This window comes from Homalodisca vitripennis, chromosome 5 (assembly GCF_021130785.1).
Source record: "Homalodisca vitripennis isolate AUS2020 chromosome 5, UT_GWSS_2.1, whole genome shotgun sequence".
NCBI classification, from domain to species: Eukaryota; Metazoa; Arthropoda; class Insecta; order Hemiptera; family Cicadellidae; genus Homalodisca; species Homalodisca vitripennis.
The window spans coordinates 143,014,220-143,027,625 of record NC_060211.1 but is presented as its reverse complement, the minus strand read 5'-3'; the positions used below and the strand labels follow the sequence as shown (position 1 = coordinate 143,027,625).

Below are 13,406 nucleotides of genomic sequence, written 5' to 3'. Positions count from 1 at the left end.
TCAGATTTTATTTCATTATGATTTCTCAGCAATATTTGTATGGAACTTCAAGAGGATGTGATGCCTTACAGATCTTGAAGAAACCCATACCATGTAAATGAAAAAGTAGTTCTACTGATCTGTGTTGTAGTAGTATACAATAAAAAAAGTCATTGACAAAGTTTGACAATAAATTGTCATACAACTAGTTGATAGCTTTTAATTTTTAATGATCTTAATTGATTGTTTTAGGAATGGTTTCCATACTTCGGACTATACCATCCTGTTGGCAGACTGCCAAGACAGTGTCTAGACTAGGTCTGCCCTTACTGACTCGGGTAGGAATGGCAGACACGGCTTGTAGTCCTACAGATGAGAAGAAACTCAAAATACTTGTGACTCGACCCGACTATCCAGCAAATGGAATGGAATTGTTGGAGAAAAAGTGAGTAATGGTGTTTGGTTTTGTTATTTATAAAGATGTAAATGGCAAAATACTCAATGAAAATGTGGGGAAATTATATGATCAAGAATGTTTTAGACACTACTGAATATATTATAATGCATAAGTTGTGTAGTAACACAATATCGATATGCCCGTAAATAACCTAATCTTCACCAAAGATTTGATCAAATTCAAAATGTTGTGAAGAGTTTACTACTTAATGTTTTATATATTATACAAGTCTGAGAATCTTGATTGTCTGACCTATTATCTAATCTGATTTATTAGTTTTTTGTGTCAGTGTTGTAAAAAAACCTTTACGCAGAATGTGTAAAATAGTTGAAAATAGATCTCTTTATATATTTTTGTATTACTAGATATTCTTTTACATACAAGGGTCACTCTGAGGGTTTTGAGATTTCGACGGACAGTACATACTGCAATAATTTGATCATTCTTATCTGACTGTCCAAGAGCCTGTCAGTATCTAACAGCAACTTGGGTTCATCAGTGTAGTCTGTACGGAAAGATCAATTTCTGAAGCCATGAAGAGAGAGAGAGAGAGCATTTTTGGGCTATGATTTTCTACAATTTGTAATCTGTTTATGGAGGCCTTATCGAATGTCTCAAAATTACCTTTGGTCTGAAGTACCTTCCCGTGCTATTGTTTTTAGATGATATTTGGATTTTGAAGGGGCTGTAATTCGTTTCAAAATGATAAACATTCGGGAAGGCCATACATTCCGTTGTCACTCAAGAAAACGTTGATCGGTTTAAAAGTCAGGAGAATTGTTTTTCAATGGCTACCTAAGGATTTGAGAGATGAGCAATAAGCTGAATGTGTGAGAATGAGCCAGCAGACTCTCCACCTGCCTAAGTCATCATTAGATTATTCCCAACATTTTTAATGATAATGTACTGAAATGTACATATGATTTTATAACTGAATGTGTTAAGCAGCACATTTGCATTAAATTTTGCCAAAAACTTGGCCATTCAGCATCAGAGACAATTACTATGATATGGAAAGTTTATGATGACGTGTCTATGGGCAATACACAAATAAAGAGTGGTTTAGGCGGTTTAAAAATGGCCGCATATCTGTAGAGAGTGATGACCGATCTGGCAGGCCAGAAACGCTGAAAATGTTGAACGTGTTCGTGCAGCAATTAATGAAAACCATCGATTGACTGTCCGAGAGCTGGAAGAAGATTTAGAAATACCAAAATCGTCAGTTTGTAACATTTTACACAAAGATTTAAAAATTAACTGTGTTTCGGCAAAATTTGTTCCTCGGCTGCCGACAGAAGACCAAAAGAACTGTCGACTTGAAATCGCACAGGAGAATCTGGATTTGATAAAAAGTGACCCAGGGCTATTCAAAAAAGTTATTACTGGTGATGAGTCATGGGTTTATGGCTACAACCCTGAAACAAAGGCTCAATCTTCACAGTGGAAAACTTGCAAAGAGCAACGGCCGAAAAAAGTAAGACAAAGTCGAAGCAATGTCAAGACAATGTTGACAGTTTTTTTTTACCAGGACGGCGTTGTTCATCACGAATATGCCAGACAGTGAATAAGGAGTATTATCTTGAGGTCCTAAGGTGGCTACGAGATGCAGTGCTAAGGAAACGACCTGAACTGTGGACAAGCCGTGACTGGATCCTGCACCACGACAACGCGCCAGCTCATTCCTCAAATCTTATTCAGCGTTTTTTTGGTCAAACACAACATCAACCAACTACGACAGCCTCCCTACAGTCCTGACAGCTCCTTGTGACTTCTGGCTATTTCCGAAATTAAAAATTCCTTTGAAAGGAAAAAGATTTGACGATGTTGAACAAATAAAAAAAAATGCAACAAAGGACCTGTTAGCCATTTTGCAAAATGAATTTAAGGAGTGTTTCGGAAGTGGGAGGAGCGTTGCAATAAGGTAGTGGCTTGTGGAGGGGAGTACTTTCAAGGGGAACCAGATTGCTGTTGCTGCCGAGTAACGTCAGTTCATGCCAGACGTCAAGGTCGGATACTTTTTGGACACACCTTGTATAGCTGTTTAAAAACGAGCCATCTCCAAAGAAACAACTTGGTGAAGAAAGTTATGTACGCTGTTTTCTACAGAATTATGGGACTGGGTGAAGATTATTAAGCAGGAGCAACAAAGGTCTGTCACAGCAACTACACTGAACAATGCTTGCTAGAAGTTCTTCATGACTTGAACATTAAGGGTTTAATTTTGCACTACTACAATGCCTCTTCTCACACTGCTGCAAAAACTTTGGAGTTTTTGGCCGGAAATGGCTACAAAACGATGAAGCACTCTCTTTATTGAACTTACTACTATATTGCATGTTCTAAAGTCGGTACAGGACACATGTCGCAGCGAAGATGTTAATATTTATATTACAAGAAGAAACTAGTAGCCTAACTTAAGTGTTCCTAATGAAAATGTATTCTTTGTGATATTGTAATATAAATGAAACTATACTTTGTACTATATTTTTTAAACGTGTATGTGTCCTGTCAACACCTTGCTTGCAGCACATGTGCCCACTTAGGTGAGTGAATGTGCAGCACACGGGGAACATTAAGTGCTTTGAGGTTAATTTTTGTAATACAAGCTTGTAGGTTGAGCTAAATCGGAGACATATTATTTGTGTTGTCATAGGACTGTCCTCGACAATCAATGATGCTGATTGAATGTGATTATAAATATTCGGGAGGTTATACTGTATGTTGATGGGAAGAACCTACCTCGAGCTGCTGACCACCAAGACTAGTACACCCGACATCCTGCAAACTACCCACTACCAGCCCACCATCTTACACTGTATGAAAGAAAACCGTCATATGCTGGCAAGAAGCTGTACAACATATTACAAGAACTAAAAGCTCTTAAAGGAATGAAGCTGAAGGCATCGCTGAATGACTGGCTGACATCAAGACCCTTCTACACCCTAGATGAATAGACATTCAAGAGTGACATTATTTTTGTATACAATTTGAATTGTATCCACTGTAAACTGACGCTATACATTTCTCTAAGAAATTTTGTAATAAAGAGTTTCTGATTTCTAAAACATTCATCACTGCTGACAACATTAAATCAAATAAAGCTCAATTTGGGAAAAAGTGACCCATCCGTATAACAAAAACCAATTCTGCTTGGTAGCTCCTAAAATTTGACTTTAAAAAATTTACTCAGCTGACTGCTGCTTCTCAAAAGCTGCGCCTCTAGGCCTATGCCTAGTGTGTCTGATGAAAAGACCACCACTGTTTTACCTGTATAGTATCATCTCAGGCTGCATAAGCTGTTAATCTGATATTCTTCTTAGCCCTTTGGAGACCAACTTCCGATATTGTGCATACTAGAAGGTTTGCTGATCTAGGCCTATTTGGAGACAGGAAGTATAACTCATCGGGTATTTTTTTATTCATTATGAAACAAGGAAAGTACTAATAACATGTCTTGAAGTTTATTTTGGTCCCCGATAAGGAAAACTCATCCAACATAGTGGCCACTAAATAATACCGAAGTACGAATAATACTGAAGTACTCAGACCGTTGCTAAGATGTGTTATAAATAGTGTTATTTATGCTCTGTTACTTATTTCTGTGTTTTGTTTGATTTAAGTGAAGAACAATGAATCAGTGTACTGAACTAGAGTAGGCCTATCTGGCAAAACATTTGGTTTAATTCACAAGTTCAATTTTATCTATCCAATGTTGGAACACGTGGTATTTAGGATTTTGTACAAAATGTATATAAATATATAATATTCTTAATTGAGAATTTTCTTGAGTCATATTTTTTGTAGTGTATATAGACATACTCACTGTTAGAATACATATGGCTTTATGCCTCAACATTTTTTATTACTGGCCAAGACTGGTTTGAAAATATTTTTTTCTATAATTTCAAATTTACAACTTATAACTTATTTTAAAGTATTAAAATTCATACTAATATGTTTTTGCAAGTTAATGACATATATTCTGGTAGCCCATTTTATAATATACAATATAAAAAAAAACAGGTAAAGGATTTGATTTGTGGTTCCTAAAATATAGCCATTTCCCTGAAATTCAGCAAATCCCATAAAAATAGCCCGGTATTTCTGGTTTATTTCTTGTAATATAGACTGGTTTCCAAAGTGTTAAAATGTTTTGTTTCAGTTATTGAGTCTGTAGATGCATGCTTTGGCCTCAAGGCTGTTTTAGACATTAAATGTTTTTAGATTTTTACTGGTAGAATTTCATTGGTTAGTTGAAAAATAAAATGTAAGCGTTAGTGGGAAAACCTATAAAAAACTAGTAAATTACATTATTCTCATTACAAAACATTTATGGTGCAACACATTTTAAATTGGGACGTAATTATTCTCTTTTTTATATTTTGTTTTTATACTGTATTACATAAGAGTTTCCTACCCTCCCAAGATCAGAATTATAAGTATAATTATATGTAAAACTAAAAACGAATTAAAGTAATAATTTTTCCAGGTTTGACCTAGAAATTTTGAGCAAAGGGAAAGCGACAGCAAGCAAAGAAGATATCATTCAAGGAATCAAAGGAAAGAGTGCAATTTTCTGTTGTTTGAATGATAAAATTGACAAGGATGTTTTGAAAGCTGCAGGTACGTGATAGTAGGTTTAACACTTCTTAATACTCAATGCACGTAGTTCTTTGAGATATTTGTACAAAGACTGCATTTGACAACAGTAAACATTTAAATAAGCACATGCAATATATAACAATATCAGTTTTTAAATCAGCTTAATGATCAAAAATATTTTGTTAGTTTTTTTTTGTTTTTCATGTGATATTTTTTTGTACATTTTTTCATTACAGAAGGGGTTTACTTTTGTTATGAGATGAATATGAATCAGAATATAAACTTTATAAACTCCATCATATTAAAACCTTAGTGGACAAGAATCTTTGAAAGCATATAAATTTGTTTGTAAAAACGTGAACTTGATTTAGAAACAATCAATCAGAAATTATCTATATAAACATATTCATCTATAAAAGTTCAATGTTATTGTATACTTCTGAAACTTTTGTACAGCTGTTACATGATATTTCATAAAATATTAAAAACCATGTAAATATATTACCTACCTTGTTGAAAATTATCTGAACATTCTTAAAACCTACTTTGTTTTGGTCTGTGATGCAAACAGAGATTCGTTTTCATCCAAATTTTTTAACAACTACCATCTTGTACCCCTAGAAATTATACAAAAATTAATAAGAATAAAATCTGTTTAAATTATCTTATAAATGTAAAATATAAGAGATAAAAATCTTGCACAAATGAAAACCAGGTTTAGTTTGAATAGACTAGACATTATAGTGTTCACAATGTTATTGCATGTACTCACAACTTTTTATGACCACCCTTACAAGATATTTAAAATATTAAAAATTTTTTTAAAGAAATTATTAAATTTAAGAAAAAAATTTATTGTAAGTAAATTACCTGAAAATAAAAAAAAAACTCCTTTTTTATAGACCCAACCAAATAAATTAATAATAAATAAGTTTTATTCCAGTAGTTTTGTAAATACAATCTTTTAAATAAAAAGCCCTAACTGAATATACTACAACGGCATTATATTTTGAAAAAGGGCAAGTATAATGAGGAATACTATAATATACTTTAATACTGCAAAGTCTATTACCTTAATTACCTTAATTACCTCCACCTTAGTCGATGACCAGTACAACTGGATAGACAGCGTCAAAGTAAAATGAATTTTAGAATATTTACATTTTTACATGGCGCCAGGGCTTATGATAGTGCATCGAAGAACTCCCCGACTGAATAAAAGGGCCTACACAATAGCCAGCTTTTAAGTTGGGTTTCAAAGTGAGGAGGGTTGAGTTCTTTGAGATTATCTGGAAGGGCATTATACATGCGAAGCGCTAAGCTAGGATAGCAGTTCTTCTTCTTACTAAGCCTACAAAAAGGTACATCCAGATGGTGCTTCTTCCTGGTGTTGTAGGTATGGAGTTCGTTTCTTTCAGCAAAGTCTGAGATGTTAAGTTTTAAATTGGTCAGGCAGGAAAGGATGTACTGACCATAGACTGTGAGAATTTTAAGACTCACAAAGATAGGCCTACAGCTATCCAGAAACCCTGGAGGCAAGATGACACGAAGAGCTTTCTTTTGGAGGAGAAGAATATCCTTACATCCAGCAGCATGGCCCCATATGTGCAGCCCATAGCTGATATGGCTGTGGAACATGGCGAAGTAAACTGTCAAAAGATACTTATTAGTCAGCATAGGTTTCAGTCTCCGCAGTAGATGCAGGGCTCTAGAGAGTCTGATGCATACACTATTCGTATGGCTCCTCCATGTAAGCCCTGGGTCAAGAATAAATCCCAGGAGCTTAACTTCGCTCAGGCCAAAATTGTTGTCAGATCTGGAAAGAGTGTGCAATCTGCCCGTGGCTAGTTGCATCTAGCCATGAACATAACATTTGAAGAAAATATTGGATACATTAAATGTAGGAAAGGGAAAAAGGATAAATGGAAATATATTTATTACTTTTTGAATTTTACCATAAAAGTGGTGCTTTAATTCAAGCGTTTGCAAGAAAAAAACCAAAACAAAAGAGGTGCATAACTTAAATATCAGATAATGTAATTTTCCTTTACTTCTTCCCCTTTCCTTAAACAGAATTGATTAAAACCATCCATGAATTGTTTATACAATTTTTAATTTATAAAAGTAAATAAAAAAAGGGCTGATTCCGGTCTACCTTTCTTTTCATAGCTGCCATCATGTTTTCTGCCGTGATGATTGCCATTTGCTATTGGCCTTTGGTCAGTCGTAGGTGGTTGATCGTCGAATGCAGACATATATATGTGACCTGTATTCTGTAGTTCAGTCTTGATAATTAGTGTTGTGGTTACTTTTTTATTAAGTGCATGTTTTAGAGTTAGTGAAGTTGACAGGCGTGTCACAACGCTCTGGTATGATTTGTTTATTTTAGCCTGGTTTGTAATTAAGTGTAAGGTTATTTATTTGCCTAAAGAAGAGATCAGATTGCAGATCTCGAAACGTAGTGTTACTGATCTTTTGTTTCACTGAACGATGGCAAAAATCCTGTTTCCTTCATTGCAGATGGTCAGCACGATGTCAGTGGAAGTGAAGCATATAGACGTCGATGAATGAAGGAAAACTGTTCATCAAAGTTGGCTACACTACTAAGCTGGCTGACTGAGGCAACAGCAGAACTGATTATGGCTGTAATATTATAGTTCATGTATTATCTGTGTTAGAGCCATCACTACGGGTGGTCAGCACTATTTCAATGGGAGTGGAGCATATAAACGTTGATGAATGCAGGAAATTGTTCATCAAGGTTGGCTACTTTACCAAGCTGACTGACTTGAGGCAACAGCAGAACTGGCTATGGCCGTAATATTATAGTTCATGTATTATCTGTGTTAGGGCCATCACTGCGGGTGGTCAGCACTATGTCAGTGGGAGTGGAGCATATAGACATCGATGAATGCAGGAAATTGTCCATCAAGGTTGGATACACTCCCTACGTGCTTACGGAGGCAACTGCGGAACTAACGATAGCCCTTCTACTGGCCACTTCTAGACGACTTTTCGAGGCCCACTCACAGCTACGGACGTAAGTTTATTTCCTTAGTATCTCTCTGTAATGATAATCATGAACTTTTAAATAGAAATGTTTTTTTGTGAGAAATTGAATATTAGTGTAGAATTGGTATTGATTCTCTACTCCTATTAATAATAATTGTACTCAGACATTAATGTTATCTCATTCATGATAGTGTCTCTAAAACTGAGGAGACCAATATAAAATTGGTGGTGAATATGTTCTGTCCAAATTGATTTTTTGAATAACTAACAGTTTGTGATCATTGTCAGGATCTAGTAAATGTATTGATATTACTGTCAAAAATCTAGAACAAAACTCATCCAGGAGTATGAATGCATAATGTTAATTCCTACTGTTCATGGCTTCAGGACGCTTTTTTGTGGATTATTTGAAACTGCAGCCCACAATCATCTGATACATTAATCCGGTCTAGTCTCAGATGATTATTTATTGTCATATGATTATTGCAAAGCTCCTAATTTGATAAGATCTACAGTAAAACCTTGGTTAATCAAAACAAAGGGGATCAATTATTTCACATTTTAAAACCAATTTTTCAGTTAACACAAATACTTCCTATAATAACCTATTAGAGTGCGTAAGGGAAATTAATTACATACAAACTATTTCTGTAAGTTATACTTCGGTAATGGTGGCAGGAGTGGGGAAGATGACTAATAGCAGCGATGAGTGAATCTCAAGGACACATAATTTTCCCAGGCTACAGTGATGTATCAGGCATGCATCTACTCTTCTGCCAAGAGGCAGAGGGTTGGTGCAGTGTTCTGCTGTTGAATATAAACTACTTTACTCGGTTATTTATATACACGTTATCTTTCATGGAACGATAACGACGATTAACTCAGTTAATCTGAGTTTGTTTAACCAGGGATTTACCGTATATGAAAACATTTATGGGAAAAAGTGTAGGCCTATTAAAGCTTCCTGACGATCCAAGCCATCAGCAGATCAGCTTTGAAGGAATGGCTTTGAAATAACTATATTTGAAACAACTATAAAATCAAGTATTACTTTAAATCATACAACAAAAGAATTTAACAAGACTAGTTTGCATTTGTTTCGAAAAATGCCAGATTAAAAAATATTATCTTCTTTTTCATCTGGATTTCAGTACGTTGTATTTTGTTTTATCAGTTTGAGGATAAAATATTTCATATCTTCCTTCAAGTGGTTTATTTTTGGTTTTTTTCGGTTTATTTGGTTTATTATTGACTTATTTCAGGTAAACCAAGACACAAATTTTAAATTCCGAAATGTTTTATTTTAACTTAAAACTTCTAATAAATATTAAAAATTGCACCATCTGTTATTGTGGAAAATAGTTTGTATGATTATTCTTCTAAAACTGAATGGCCAGGAAAAGTGTTATACTTGTAATTTGAAATAGATATTCAGGAAATTTGTGTTAAGATAAAAACAAAAATATATTTTATAAAACAATTACTTAATGTTAATCTAATAATTAGTTTTAAACTAAGCTAGCATTATCAGTGAACCATTTTCCACTATAGATTTGATGTGTTGATATTGTATAAACACTTGTTACACAATACAATTTTTTTATGATTACATCAGATATTTAACAACTGACTCATCAACTGATTCAAATTTTATGCTACTCACACCAATGTAATATGTATAATATGTGTAAAATAGGCAAAATTATCTTGACTGACTTGCTTGTCATTAATTACGTTTTATAATTTTACAGGTAATTGTGGATCTTAGTGGGGAAAATAAGCTGAATTGAATGTTTTTACGTAATTAACATTGTTTAGGGAATTAAAGATTCCAATGATATGTTAAGAAATAAAATATTTTAATACTTGATAAATATGCTGTAATTTATATACTAAAAGACTAGATTTCAAAGATTAAATTTGATGAGAGTTTTGATAATTGTATTATTATGCAAATAAGATGTTTACCTGCAGCTCCCAAACAGTGTAAATATATCTAGTCTGGTATTTACAAATAATCACAGTTGACTGGTGGGTAACAAATAGTGACTCTTGCAGCATTGCTGTAGACTCCTATATGTTCGCCCTAGACCTGAACAAATCTGTTTACAAGGTTACAAAACTTTTTATAACAAATAAAATGAAATTGTTACAAACATATATTCTCCTGCTTGTAAACTGGTTTATTGTTGTTTTGTTTTCTTTTTGCTTACATAAATAAATAACAATTGTATTATAAAATGAACCTTAACAAAAAAAGCTAAGTATATTTCTAGTGTATTATCACGGATTTACAGGTACTGTCGAATAAGAACAGTCTTTTGTATTATTAGTAGTGAAATTTTTATTTTACTGAATTACCTCAATCATATCAAAATGAAACACTTGTGTATCATATACATTATAGAGAGAATACCAAGTGTATCTCTCAAATTTTCCGGAAACTTGAAAACTATTTGTTAATTATCTATCAGCTGGTTCTTTAATGTAGTAATTGTTGCAGTTTCATTAGTTTCCTTTAGCAGCACCAGTGCGTGGTATTATGTAAGTGTCAAATGATTAAGGAACATTTGAATAAGAAGACTATCCAGCAACATCACTGAGTCACATTGGTTACAGGGGTGGCTGGACCTCATGGGCACCGGTGTGGATGTGTGGTCCAGCCCTCAAGGGTTCTACTGTTGGACTTGTTGGCTTTGGGCGTGTTGGCCAGGAGGTGGCACGCAAAGTGAAAGCCTTCAATGTTGCCAAAATCTTGTACACAGATTCTGGGAAAAAGCCAAAAAATGAAGGTAAGATTAAAAAGTAAATATATTCTCAGTGACTTCCCAAAAGAGTTTCCATTTTTTGTACTTTCTTGCCAATAGATAATGTGGTGGTGGTGTGGTGAAGGGTTGATTCAGTGCAAATATTGGGTTAAGCTCAAATTCACCTACCTCTTAGTGCAGCAACTGCAATTTGTCACTTATATAGAATGTTTTCTGCAATCTGGACTCCACAACTGTCTGAAGAGTTTCTTAAAAATTCCTTAACAATATTCATAGTACATAATGTTGAGAAAAATATTATGATGGCGAAATATTGAATCTTGCCCTTCTTATAATTTTAGTAAAACATGCTTTCCTTTTATGTATATTGTGTACGCATATTTATATTGAACTGTATTGAATTGTCATTTTGATTGTTTATCTAACATGAATAATCTTTAAAATAATTGTAATTTTATTAATAGGTGTTCTACGTTTAGAGGGAAGAAGTTAGAATATTTTTATTGATCTTTGTGGAGAAAATTATGAACACAAATAAATCACTTTAGTTTCAAACATTATTTATATTTTATTTAAAGTTTACAAAATGTTTTATAATTAAAAAATAATTATTGTTCTGTGTAAAGAACAAGTATACACACATATTGCATGAGCATATGTCTCCTGAAACATCTCCTGATATGGTAGGTTACATAGTTTTCTCCTCAGTCATCATCATTTACATTCGTGTTAGGCAATTTCTAGTGGCATTCAACACTTGGCCTTGTTAGGAACAAGGTCAGATCCTTAAAAGGATCTCCTTGTCGCAATAATAAAAAATTAAAAATCAATTGCTATAAATAATATTTTTTTGTGAATACTTACCTGTTACTGGTTTTCACAAACCCAACCACAACTGCCACTTTCTGGAAGAAGAGTTGCTTTTTTAGCCAGTTCAGAAGACAAATCTTCTTGGTTTATTGGAAATGAGTTAATAACCTGACTGTACTGATGGCTTTATTTTTTCGTATCCTATTAAATTAAACCTTAAACCACCTTAATCTATAATTTATATTTGTTTGTAGGGATGTTACATATGATGATGAGATTGATTGTGAAAGAACTTATTATTATAGAATAGTGAACTAAACCCTTGAGAATAATTTAAAATATTTACATGAACGTTTAATAAGTACAGGAGTATTATGCCAAACTCCGTAGGCCTGGGGCTCAATTCTCGAGTTTTTCAAATGTAAACTAATGCAACGGTATAACCTTATTATTTTAAAGGTCTTTGTATGACTTTGCATATTTTACACCATAATGAATGCATTTTTGAAGATAGAAAATCCATATTTTCATATTTAAGTTTATTTTGATATGCAACATGAAATTGTTCTCAAGAAATGTTATTGGGGTTCTACAACTTTGACTTTACAGAGAACCTTTCTTTTTTTAGTGTGATGTGTTATGCTACATTCATGTTTTATTTTCAGTATGAATAAAGATTATTTAATATGTTATGGTAAGTAGATTTCAATTTTACCATTTTATTTTAATGAAAGAAAATTCTTGCATGTAATTTTTGTTGTAAACAATCTCTAATGTACAATTTTTAAACAATTTAATCTTGAAATTATAAATAACAATATCTGATATATAAATTGTAAACAACAATCTCTAAGGTTTACAATTAATTTAAAATAGCTAACATATTTGAGTTATTCTAGAGGCTTTTCACGGCTATTGTTATTTGGCTGACAAATTATAGTCTTTTTAACTATAATATATCTAATTAACTTTTAACCACATGTTTTAGTTAATAAACTAAGTATTTGCTTTGAGATTGTGTTTGAACGATTTTTTTATTTTGTTTACACAAAACAAATTTGTCTACTGATTCACATCCTAACAAATGAAATAACCTGACCAAACGTACCTCAAACATTAAAGTTCGATTAAAATGTAATTTTTTGCGACTTACTTAGCAAACCCTTTAATGTTTGCTCCTTTTAGTTGAATTTGTTTAGAGAAGTGAGAAGCAGAAAATTTATGGGTTAATTTAGGAAATTTAAATCACTCATTGGAATTGCGATGTGACAAACGTGTTTTGAGATGCATTACAATACTTACCGTCTTTATATGTATTATACATACGTGTTGGTGTTCTAATACATACTGTTTTGTACATACATGTTGCTGTTACAATACGTACTGTTTGTAAATTCTTCTGGTTCATTTCGTTTTTCAAATCATGCCTGAGTTAGTAATCAGAATAGTGATAAATTTGTATGGACGTCAATCCCTTATGTGCCGGGATAGTAGAAACGCGTTTAAAACACACAATACTCTTAGACAAAGTCTCAAAAAAAAAATGCAAAAAATGGCACACAAGATTCCAAAAACTGTGTTTACAGTATAAAATGCAGTTGCAATAGGAGGGGGAATACATAGGTGGGACAAAAAGATAATTAAACGTAAGAATAAAAGACCACAAAGAAAACACAACAAAGAAGCTAACAGAAAAGTAAAATATTGTACATCATTGTTCGTCTGAAGATAATTCATCTTATGAATTGGGATGAAGCCAACATAATACATCGGGAACC

General features: G+C 33.2%; 1 protein-coding gene across 3 annotated transcripts in view; it reads left to right on the top strand.

Moving 5' to 3' along the window:
* The window catches only part of LOC124362951 (glyoxylate reductase/hydroxypyruvate reductase), a 30,360-nt gene that overhangs the window by 6,396 nt on the left and 10,558 nt on the right, over positions 1–13,406 (top strand). For all 3 annotated transcript variants that reach the window (XM_046817849.1, XM_046817852.1, XM_046817853.1), the window contains exons 2-5: positions 232–424; positions 4,926–5,059; positions 7,889–8,078; positions 10,670–10,842. In XM_046817849.1, the coding sequence (XP_046673805.1) occupies positions 234–424; positions 4,926–5,059; positions 7,889–8,078; positions 10,670–10,842 (688 nt within the window). In that variant the 5' untranslated portion in view covers positions 232–233. The remainder of the gene's footprint in view (positions 1–231; positions 425–4,925; positions 5,060–7,888; positions 8,079–10,669; positions 10,843–13,406) is intronic.